Raw genomic sequence first — 12,413 nt, 5'->3', positions numbered from 1 at the left:
TTACTTTCGATATCGCACTGCTCTGAACTCATTAAGTTATCAAATTTTTCATTTGTGAGTATTTTCATTAGTTTTCTAGTACCGTCATGCCTTACCAGCAGATGTGTATAATATAAAGAGTAAAGATAATACATGTTATGTAAGGCTTCCTGATTAGAGAAGTTTACAACAATATCATAAACAAGTTCTCATGGTGGGTGGAGCTTTACTGAGACTGCAGGGGATTCCTCCACCTCATAGTACTTAAGCTTCACTTCCTAAGTTTAGCTACAACCTGTTCTTCCTTGTCAAAGCAACACAACGGGTGTTTAAAAGCTCAGTGATCGAGAAAAACTGAACATCTGAAAACTTCTGGCGTAAGATGACAGTCAAAATGGAAAACCACGGTGAGTCAAAAAGAATGTATACAAACCTGTTTGAGTAAAAATGTGATAGTGTTAATCTACGAGTCTGACTGTTTCCAATTGTAACCTTGACTTTTTTTTTTTTTTTTCCTGCCTCACAGATCTTCCTGCCGCCGTTGAGCTCTGCGCTCGCGAGCTGAGGCAAGTTGGAGATAAATTGTACTGGAGATACAAACTCCTGGAAATGCTGCTCAAGAACTATGAGTCTGTCAGCAAAATAAAATGAGAGGTCACACCGACACAGATGGAATCATGAATTCGACGAAACCCAAACTGGCCTTGGATGAGAACCCGGTTACGACGTGGTGACCCTTGCGAGGGCTTTCCACCGCTGACCCATCTGGCGGGACTCGCCGGTGTGGAGTTGGGAGTGAAATTAAGATGGAAGACAAAACGGGCGGGAGGATGACGATCCCGCGGCTGACTGGACCAAAGAACGACGACTACATGGCAGTTGCCCGCTGAAGATACTGGAACTGAAGAACACATACATTCATGCACCGAATCATGTTCATGTTCATTTAAGAGTTGCAGCAATGGAAAAGCGTTGGTGTTACGGATTTGTTAAAAAGGTTACAAATGAAACTATTTCTTTCTTCTCATTATAGTTACTAGTACTGTCTTTGTTAAATGGGATACAACTGTTATTTGATAGTGGTTGTAGTTCTATTTATTGTTTTACGTATTTATGAACTTGCTTTAAGTTTTTTTTTAAGCTAAAATTTTGTCAGATTTTATACAACCTATTCTGTCTTTGACAACATTGCAGAGATGTTAGGCAGAGTATATTTGAAATACTATGTCTTTGAAATGTAGCAGAAAAAACTGACTAAATTATCTCCACTTTTAACAGATGTACCTTTGTATGCCTAATTATGAGGATACTGTAATTGATGGCATTAATTTTGTTTTGCACTGATACTTGGATCTTAAAAATAAATCATCCCCAATACTATGCTGAGACTAAGGTATTTTTTTATATATAACAAAGTGATGACAATGTGAAAATTAGCCAAGAGACAAAGGAAGCTCATATCTGTTAAAGCATGAGCGATTTCTCTTTTTATTTCCGGGAGAAAACAAAAACAAAATGTTTTCAGATATCATACCTGGATTTGCTTTTAGATTAGATTCTTAAATTTAGAACTCGCACAGAAATGTGTCTGTCTCATTCAAATTCAAAAATACTTTACTGATCCCAAAGGGAAAAAACTGCTGTAACTCATTTATTCTGATTTCTTCAGAGCTGCAGATGGTGTTGGCCGTGGGTAGAAAATATCTTGTGTAGCAGTCTGTATTACAGCAAATTTGAAGAAGCCTCTGACAAAAGATAATCCGGTTTTCTAAAACAGTATCATGAACAGGATAAGACTCATGGTTTAATATGTCAAATTTTATTGACAGAGGTTCACAAACACCAAATAAAGATTTGCTGAATGCCACAATGAGTGAATATGTTGGAGATTTATATATTAATGTCTTCTAAATCAGCAGTTTACATACAAAATGATTACTATCTCTTTTAACAAGGGAAAGCCCAGATGATGATGCTTTGGAAACTAATGACAGGGCAACTGACACATTTAAGTTAATTGGAGGAACACCTGTGGATGCTTTTCAAGGGAACACCTCAGACACACTATCTTGTTGGAAATTATGGAAATCTCAAGAAATCAGCAAAGAACCCAGAACAAAAGCCAAAGACTTTGCCATGTTGCTGTGGCATGGGCTGAAAGGTCACTCAGTTATTTTAAAAGAAATACAAAACAGCCAGATTGGAGTTTCCAAACGCACACAAGGAACTGGTTCACTGCATAAACCAGATGGCAACCCAAGAAAAATACATTATGAGGAAATATTGCTGCAATATCATAAGACATCAGCCTGGAAATTAAAACTCAGAAGTGAATGGATATTCCAAATGGACAATGACTCTTAGCAACTAGGCAAAGTGGTTACAAAGTGGCTTAAGTCAACTTTGTGGCAATGCTAGCAAATATTGAGGAAATGTAAAGTTCTGATTTTGAAAAATTTATCAGCTGATTCTCTGATTATTGTAACATTTAGCAAATAGAAATAATCTTGGTTATTCTAACTGACCTTAAAATAGGTTTGTTATTTAGAAAGTGAGGGGGAAAAATGAGTATGTGTTTTTATCCAACAACAGCAAGAACACCGCAAAGAACTACCCTTCAAATTTTTTTTCCTATTGACAAGACTGCCCCCAAGTGGAAATAACATGCAAACGCGTGCGTGAGTGGCACCAAGCGCATAAAGCACGTGCCTTTTAGCCAGTGGTCTCAAACTCCAGCCCTCAAGGGCCAGGGTCCTGCAGCTTTTAGACGTGTGCCTTTATGTTTTGCAGTCTTGAATTAAATGGTTAAACTGCCTCTCTAGCAGGCAGTCGAGCACTACAGAGCTCTGCTAATGAGCAAACATTGGAACCAGGTGTGCTGAAGCAGAGAGGCATCCAAAAAGACACTGGCCCTTTAAGTCATAGGTATCCAGCTCCTGGCAGTTTGTGTCTCTGCTCTAACACAACTGATTCAAATGGCCCAACTATCCTCTCCCAGCAGAAATCTGCTAATGATCCAGGGAAAGAATATAAACATGCAGGATACCAACCCTTGAGGACAGACTTTATTATGCGCTACACCTGTGTTGGTCTGAGTAAAATCCAAACATAAATATTTGCAATGCGACATAACTTTAACGTTCAAGGGTTTTGAGTAGTTTTGCATGAGAAAGTAAGATTATCCAGTATATTAACTGCATCTGGTGACTGAATGTCAAAGATCTGTACTTTGAACCATTTTTATGCTCAAACATTTGAATCTAGTGTAGTAGTAGTTGGTAAACTCATTCTAACTTTGAGGAAAAACACTGAAAACTACATTGTGAACTACAGACTTTACTCAAAATGAATAAATCATACATTTTTGTAGCAGGTAAAAAAAAAAAAAAAAAAAACCTATGAGACATGGATGCAAAAATGGTTACGGAGAACATGAAAATAAAAAACACCAAAACAGTGTGAATTCAGGCACTTAAAGGATCCTTACTTTATTTTCTGTGGTAATACAAAAAAAGCATACAGAATTATAGAGAATAGCAGAGTAGATCCCTTTCATTGAATTCCATTAGATCATACACGTAAAATGACTAATAATTACATACAAGCCTGTTCTCTGTAGCTACATCCGTCAAGTACCCCGGCCCCTCCACCAGTAGCATGCATGGTCTCTTTGCTGTAAACGCTTTGGAACAGTTATTCATACCCCTTGGTATGTTGCATGTAGAAATTAAAACCAAACAGGAAGGGGAAAAAAAATGTATACAATCAAACGAAAAGCAATTTCACATTACACAAAGATTACATTAACTAGAATTGAATTATATTTATGATCACATTTTTATTTGTGAAAATAAGTTTGAACTGACTTGCTCTGAATCATGTTTTTGGTGTTAAGTTTTTGTTCCAACGGACTACATGTTCTATTCTTCTGGATTCATTTGGGCCCCACATAACTCTTGCGTCTTCTAAAGTACAAAACAACATCCCCATGTTTTTTATTTATTTGTTTTTTTTTTAAACAAAATCTGTATGATTTATGACTAGATATATAAAATAAAACTTACAGATTCATCAACTGCAAGATGGAACCTTTTTAAGGGACGCCTCATCCAAACTACGCGTTTCATCTTCTTAGATTTTTACTGATAATTTCCATTCTTTCGTAGAAGGAAAACAGTTCACACTGAAATTTGTGGATCAGCAAAGTGGGAAACCAGGCCTGTTACTTTCATAAGGCAGATAACAAAAACTCCACTTGAACAAGACTCTTCAATCATTATGGGTGTAAAACCAGTTGCATTCAGTGAAGAGGTGCATTTAATCATTAAAAACAAAAATAAGGGGGAATTGACACCAACATGGACCAAACTGAAACAAACCTGTCTAGTAGAAATATCCTCAGCCTATTTCAGTAAGCAGCCTCGTAGCTCTTACCCTCAGAGATCCCAATCTGAAATTAGTTTCTGGAAGCACCTTTAGTTTTAATTCACACTCAGAAAGCAGAAGCTGTTATTGATCAGAAGCAGTCTACATAGGGAGCTTTTAATTAATTTTTTTTTTCTGTCAGAGTTGCTAAAGTTCATAATTTTTAATGTTACTCCACTCTGTAAAATACCTATAAATACAATCCAACCTACATGGGGTAAAGACTGAATAAAACAGGTAATAAATGAAAGGCTACTCCAGGCATCAGCTAGCTACATAAAACAACAATGGTGAGACTTGCCATGTACTATAGACACAGAATGGACCCTTGCAAAAAAAAAAAAAAAAAAGCAAAAGTTTTCTTTTTTTTCGTACTTAAATACACTCGAGGTGAAATTCTTCATGTAAGTCACTAAAGGGTCAGATAACTTGGGTGTTTTTATCCTTCCTTTCTTCCCCAGGATGCGATGAGAAAGAAGGGAGGCATGAGGACAAAATAACGAGAAAATCTGTGAAACATTCAGGTAGTCTGTTCTAACAGTAACGATAACAGCAATTTCTCCCCAACACGTTGGGGAATGAACTGTTGGAGAGAGCGTAGCGCAGCGCGGGAGGGGGGGGGATGGGGCCTCCGTGAGTGCAAAGAGCATCTATAGCCATGTAATTTTCCGTCTTGTAATTCGTGACTTAGCATGAGGGAGCGTACAGAGACTAGTTTGCAAACCGTGGCCAGACCTTGAAGCAATGCAGGTGACGTTTTTTCTTTTCTTTGATGCGACGCTTGACCCTGGTCAGTTTCTTCATATTCACCATGACAACTGCCACCTGCTCTGCTCTCTGGTGCCATCCTGTGCAAGCAGAGGCTCGTCCGCTTGTAGTGTTGATGTTTTGAAATAGATCCATAGTCCGCGGTGGCAGATCACTTACCTCACTCGTGTGAAAGCAGCCCGTCGTCGTTTTCCACCCAGACATCATTCCTTCCAATCAACAGTTACTTGGTGAAGCCCACCACCACTCAGACTGCACTTTGTTAATATGGACTACCACCAAAAAAAAAAAAATGTCATCCAGAATAGATGTATAAACAGGCTCCTCAACCAGAATAGATTGTCTCATTTAAGTGAAGTCTGTCTTATTAAGTCCTTCAACCAATTAAATAACCCAGACCACAGCCAGATCGTTTCAGTCTCAACCAGTCAGGCATTTTCATTTAGTAAATGCAGCGACCACAGCCCACATGAGTTCATTGGCATTGGGCTTTGAGCTCTCCTTCTCGGGCTCCAGCTCCAGCAGGGTGTGGACCCGCTTCATGCCCAGGTCGTACTGGTCGTCCTGGAGGGGGGCGAAGGCGTTCTCTAGGACGTCGGACGAGTGAGCCAGGAGAATCAGGGAGAGCACCCGCTTGTCCATGCGATGAGGATCGTTGACCCACTTCTCCAAAACGGAATCCTGGACTTTCTTGACAAGGCGCTGCGGTGGATAAAAGGAAAGCGTTACTTCCACTTCAAGTGCCAAATGAGAAAACAGAAATCCCTTTTACAGATGACAGTTATACTTTTAACCAATCACTAAAAGTAAAGGGGAACCCACAGCATTTCCAGCGTTCACCAAATCTGTAACACTCGCTTAAGAGAGTTGAGTGGTCGGTACAAAGGAAGTTTCACAAAGCTCTTCCTTTAGTTTGCAACTCTAAAGCATCATCAGGTTCATCATGCTCTGAAACATACTGCACTGTGAGGGTAAATATAAGGTAACTTAATTAACTGAGGCTTTCTGTTTGCAGCTGTATGGGTTCCCTCAGAAAAATGAGTCTTTTCACACCTCATTTAGACTCTTAAAGAGTTGTAGAAAAACAATTATCACCTCAATAAAGCTGTTAACTACATATAGTAGAAGCTTAGGCGTGATTTTATGCCACTTAGTAGTTTAAATCCTTCAGATTAATATGAAATAAATCATGAACCCGTTTTGTGTTATAACATGAGCCGGCTAACAAACTTCTCTACAAATCTGAAGTTTAGAAAATGTACATTTCAAAAGTTAAAACAATCTACAATTGCTGTATTATTAAAATTTGTTTTTAAATTTACATTTATTTAAAAAAAAAAGGTTATTAAATATTATCATTATTCTTAAACAATACAAAAATCTTTATCGACATTACAGCCGCGTTTTGTATTAACTGAGACGTTTTTGCGCATTTCCACTGCTATTTGGATTATTTATCTTTGGTATTTATACAATTTCACAGTTTAAAGGTCTTGAAATATAAGACCCGAAAGTTCAGCTGCCTGAAAGGACACTGCAATACCACACCACATCTCCATCAAGTAGGATGCTGCTAATTTTGTCTTTCAGGTAGCAAAAACCACCAACAGTCACAGGAATTTAAAACATCCCACCAAACACTCTTACTAAAGTAATGCTGTTTTGAAACCACAGTTGGCTGGCCTCCGGCGTATATAGTCCAGTTAAAACACAAAAACAGATGAAAAATATGGAGTAGATATTTAAACCGTTTAAAATCTGATTGATTTTAGTGGCAGTAGAAATAATAGTCGTTCTTCCGTTTAAAGAATCAGCAATTAGAGCATCTGCACTTGGTGGGCAAATCTTGTCATCTCAAAAAGCCCAAAATTTAAAGGACAACGAAAGTGGGACGCTTTGTGCAAGACTCATCCCGCTGGGCATTTTAGGCTAATAAATATCAATTGGATAAAGGTCTCAATGATGGATGAGCCCAACATTTACTCACCATTAATCAAAAGTTCTCCATTCGGTTCTTATGACTCAATTACAATCAATCCGCCTGACCACATAAGTGTTTCAACCTCATTTTTTCCTCCTGGGATATTTATTCAACTAGGAAGATTTATTGAACAAGTTGGTCTTCTTACAGTTCAAACTGTCAGTTTAATACAGATCCACATCAGTGATGTAGAGAGCGAACATCCAACTCAGCATAAGCTGGAAATATTGCTTCTTGGTGCAATCCTCAGATTTCTGCCAGTGAGCACAATTTATTAGACTAATAAGGCTTGTTGGCTGAATCCCATCTTTCACAAAAAAAAAAAAAATAAAAAAATAAAGTTACAGCTTATTTTTCTATCTAATTAAGAAATATTAGCTGAGCCAAGTAGTTTCGAAGCATCATCAAGTCTACTAAAATAAAAGTCTCATTTAAATGGAGATAAAGGTTTTGTAAAACTCACAATGAATCATGTTGTGACGTGCTGAATCTTTAAAATGGTGAGAGGATGACGTGTGTGTGACTCATGTTACACACACGTCATAGTTTGTTGGTACAATAATGTAAGTTAACTTATATTACCAAAGAAATTAATCACACAACACGTGAAGAGCTTCACGGACATCCTCATTTTGGAGGCCAGAGTATGATCAATCTGCAGATGCAATTATAAACCAATAAAATTAAAAAATAAATATACACATGGCAATGTTTGCTTAAAATAAAGTAAAATGCAATAACTTCACCAATAGCTGGGTCCCAGTACTTATTGTGGAAACGATGTTTTCAAAGCAAATATTTTTAGCTAAAAGAATGCATCATTTAGAGAAAAAGGACAACAAATACGGGTCATAGCCTTGGACACTTATACATCCTTTCATTTCTACTCCATTCCCTCTTGCATGCTACTCTGCAAGCTGATGAAATGCTGATCTAAAATCTAAAACTTCAGAAACAGAAGTGCATCATCTAGAACTATTGAGATTGCAACACTTAAACTTTGCTGAAACTTAAAATGCAAGTTGTGGGATAAAAGGAAGATTTTATCTTGGTGGCTCTGATAAAGAAATGCACACGCTTGCCCCTGTAAACCAAAAAGTAAACAATGCAATGCTGCAGAACATTCAGCCTGAATCCCCAACTATTTCCCCCCTTTAACATTGAAAATATTCACTTTTATATGAATATATTTTTAGTAAAGAAATCCAGCTGGCATTTACGTAACAGCTAAATTTATACCAACATCAAATTATTCACAGATGTACTTTGTGAAGAAGCTATGAATGGTTTTGTGTGGTGCAAAACTCGCAAAACACACAAGCTAAAGACAAATTACACACAACTTTATCAAGATCTAATGTAACTGAAGCTGTGCTAGCAGAGGTCAAACCTGTTGAAAATTAAACTGAGGGTGTGACTACACTTCACACAATAGCAGTCAGTCATAGCAGAGAGCTGAAAAATGCTTTTACCTTTTATGATACATATCGACTCGTTAATCCTTACTCAGCTCAACAACATATCTCACGATGAATGGACGGGATGAACACTGCCTCATCATACCTGCTTGATGGTGCTGTTGGTTAGCGGATGTGTGGTCATGTCAAAAAGCAGGAAGTTCTGTTTCTCTGTGGTGAGGACCCCCTTCTCCACCAGGTTTTTAGCCAGACGCTCTCTGACGTTTCGAAGCTGATAATGGAGCTTCAGGGGATTCCAGGTCTCTCCTACAGGTCACCACAAAAATGTAGCTTTAAATAACCAGAGTTTCTGCATGTTTCCGTAAGCTAACTCCGCTTGGGTATGTCGCCCTAAGGCAACAGACAATATCACAATACCGAGAAGGTAGAAACCACACTTCCATGTCAGCATAGTGAAGATATACGATTAATAGTTGTGACGATGGTGAGCTGTTAGGATAGTAGTAGTTGGATTGAGAGTGTTAACGTTAATCTACCCTCCATTTCCTAAAAGAGATACAGAATATAGCGACAGTTATTGTGTAAATGGAGGAAAATATACAGAAATAATGAGCAAATAGATTATTTTGCAGCAAACAAAACCAAATTTATCTTCAAAAGACTGAAACAAAAAATCAGAAAGGATGATTTAATCCATTTAATAAAGTAATTTAGTGGGCTGTCCTAATTCTTACAAATTCAGGCAACATTCATGGAAAAAACAAACAAACATTAATATACATTGCTGTACAATGCTTTTACATTTAAAATGGTAGGTGCAGCACTCTTGTAGCGTTTGAATGTTTTACACTTTTGCGAAACATATTTGAAAAATGCACTTTTTCAAACTGGTTATTTAGATAATCCTAAGGCAAAGACTGAAGAATTTCTTCTCCAACATGGCGTATAAATTCCCTTTAAAATTTATGAATCACATTAAGATTAAAGATAACTTAGGTGACTTAATAACTCAAGTTAAATATACTTTTGCTCAGTTATGGTTTTCAACGCCGACAGGAGTGCCCATTGCCTTCACGCTTCGTTACTTAACTTACGGCTTGTGGTAAGCTTCACAGCACGGGCGATTGACAAATTGGTCATTTTGTTTTTTAGTTCCCTAAAAAGAAGAGTTTTGGCACGGTGCAAAATAGTCTGAAAACATCTGCAGGAACTACAGCACAATGATTCCAATTAAAGGAAGAAGTAAAACGTACACAATCTTGCATCCTTAAATTAATAATGAGATACATTTGAAGGTAACTAATGTGGCATCGACTTGGTGGGATTTTGACCTGCTTAAAAATTTAGACGGTTGAATGTAAGTAACCTTGAATAACAAGGGCCAAATGGGAAAACTACTTCGTAGTGAAATAGAGCAAATGAGCACAAGATATGCAAATAAAGGCACATAATCCACTTGGGCAGTTTCATGATGACTGCAAGCTTTGTTTTACAAAGTCAGTAGTGCTTATCTCACCACTGAGGAGTTCTATCCAGCTCTGCACAGTCTCTGGAGGCTGAGTGTCTTTAATATGCTTCAAGGCCTCATCCAGCAACACATCTCCTGTTGGAGCATCAGACTTGCAGATAACCTTGCAAAAACAAAAACGAGAATTGTCAGTGGCAGTCAAGTTAACTTTGAACTGGATTCACATCTTATACAAACAGGAATTACAAGAGAGGCAAGAAGTGCCTTTGTTGGAAAGATAACAAAAATGCTTCCTCTGACCTCTGAAGCATAATTATCTTTAATAACAAACAAACTCTACGGTATGCCATGTAAAGAATTTCGATGACAAATACCCACCTTTCTTGCCAGGAGGCTTTTCCTCCGCACACCGCAGGCCTCCAGCTGTATCCTTCCTCGGAGGGCCAGTTCTACCAGCATACAGCCGCGGAGGCCGGAAGAAATACAGTCGTTCCAAAACGACGTGTAGCCCTGAGCGGAGAAGAAGAAGAAGAAAAAAACGCTTGCTTAGCTGACGTGTTGAGCCAGCCTTGGTACAACACTTCCAGGTTTCAAAGGACCTCACACCTGGAGAACTACCCAGGTAACGCAAGCCGCGGAAGCTACGTATCTTGGTAAACAAGTAGCATAACTGCTTTGATCCGGGAAGTTATGAACCGGATGCTTCGGTACCGCACCGGGCCGCCGTATTCAGATAATACTGTTAATATTAAGCACCTTGAGAGAACTGACACGTTGCACGTCGGTAAACAGAAGCTACTTGACACACGTTAGCTAACAGGATTTACACCGTTACACTTTAAAGTCAGACACTTCAAGCGGAGCATAAACAAATCCCGGAAACATTAGCTACCGAGTGGATAAACTCAGTGTTCTGTGTTGACATTTAGCCGATGACGCAACGTAAACACTTTTAATAAATTAACGGATTATAAACAGTCCGCACCTCTCGGTCCTTGAGGCCCAGTAGCAGGACTTCCTCCATTAACGTCAGCCTGGTTTCCTTAGAGTCCCCCTTGTCGTCCTCCTCTTCTTCACCTCGGCGAGCCTCGTCTTCCTCTCCACCGGAATCTTTCTCCTTCTCGGCGGCAGCGGCGCTGCGAATGGCCTCGGTCCTCCGTTGGACGAGGCCCGAGGTTCTCTGCGTGAGAGAAGTCATAGCTGAGGCTGCGAAGCGGTCGGATTCAAAGACAGGCGCCTACCTCGGTGAGATAGGGAGCCGTGCAGCATCAAAACCGAATTGTGGAAGTGGGAAAAAAGGAGGTGAAAAAAGGAGGTGAAAGACAGGTCGGCCAAGAAGAGTCAGCGGCCGTTGACGTTAAGCTGGGCTCGGTGTTCTAGCGAAGTCTCTGCCCACTTCCTGATCCAACATGGTGGCGGTGATTCTGTGACGTCGAATGAGGTCTGAGCAGGACAGTGAACGCTTCTCTCGTGTTGCCTTCAATGTTGTGGGAAAATCCTACACAACAGGTTAATAGTAATTCAGACGAGTGATTTATCAAATACATTTTTTTAATGTGAAAGTTTCAGTTCAACTGTATTAAATACATTAAAAATATTGATGAAAACACATTCATTAAAACTGAAATTCTTTATGTTAATTTTGTGAATATCAATATGAACAAAGGCTGTGAATATCGATATGAACATAGGATCTGAATATAACCCAAATGAACGTATGGGCTGTGAATATTAAAAATATGTATAAAACTGTAAATATTGTTATGGAGGTAATTTGGGAATAATATCAATATATTCTTTGAATACCACCAATATTAACGTATTCTGTAAATATTATCTATAAGATCATAGACTTTGAATATTATTAATATGAACATAGGCTGTGAATGTAATAAATATGAATGAACGCAGTGACTATTATTGAAATCAATTTAGGCTGTGACTTACTGATATGAACAAAGGCTATTAATATTAACAGGCTGTGAATATTGTTGATAAGACTGAAAGAGTTGAATTTTAATGATATGAACAAAGGCTGTGAATTTCATTAATATGAATATAGGCTATCAATATTATCAATATGAATTTAGGGTATAAACATCCATATGAATGTTGGCTATGAATATCAATATGAACGAAGGTTGTGAATGTTATCAATATGAATGAAGGCTATAAATATTATTAATAAGAATGAAGGCTGTGAATGAATCTTTAATCTCAGTTATTTTTGGCATACAACAGAAACAGACAAGACAACTGGGTCAGCGAGGAGGAAGATTTAACATGAACAGCGTAAAATCAAAGATGGTCTCCAAGTTCAACTTTGTTCATATTTCAAATATATTTTTTGAAGTTTTCTTACTTTTTTTCGTCA

At 38.3% G+C, this 12,413-nt stretch overlaps 1 protein-coding gene and 1 long non-coding RNA gene across 2 annotated transcripts; one reads left to right on the top strand and one right to left on the bottom strand.

Annotated features, from left to right (window-relative positions):
- The first annotated feature begins 206 nt into the window (after nucleotides 1–206).
- Nucleotides 207–1,359, top strand: LOC106962711 (uncharacterized). The gene is made up of 2 exons (XR_001428044.1): nucleotides 207–386; nucleotides 506–1,359. It is a non-coding gene; the product is annotated as an uncharacterized LOC106962711 (long non-coding RNA).
- Nucleotides 1,360–5,581: 4,222 nt separating this feature from the next.
- Nucleotides 5,582–11,475, bottom strand: LOC106962713 (Golgi phosphoprotein 3-like). The gene is made up of 5 exons (XM_015057280.1): nucleotides 11,025–11,475; nucleotides 10,418–10,549; nucleotides 10,088–10,202; nucleotides 8,717–8,877; nucleotides 5,582–5,874 (listed from the first exon to the last, which is right to left on the bottom strand). Exons 1-5 carry the CDS (start codon nucleotides 11,235–11,237, stop codon nucleotides 5,611–5,613), a joined length of 885 nt encoding a protein of 294 aa, XP_014912766.1. The 5' UTR covers nucleotides 11,238–11,475; the 3' UTR covers nucleotides 5,582–5,610.
- Between the last annotated feature and the right edge of the window lie 938 nt (nucleotides 11,476–12,413).

This window comes from Poecilia latipinna, unplaced genomic scaffold (genome assembly GCF_001443285.1).
Source record: "Poecilia latipinna isolate Pla-1442-1.1 unplaced genomic scaffold, P_latipinna-1.0 Scaffold1452, whole genome shotgun sequence".
Lineage (NCBI taxonomy): Eukaryota > Metazoa > Chordata > Actinopteri > Cyprinodontiformes > Poeciliidae > Poecilia > Poecilia latipinna.
Note: the sequence above shows the minus strand (reverse complement) of the source record. Positions and strands in the feature narration are given on the sequence as shown.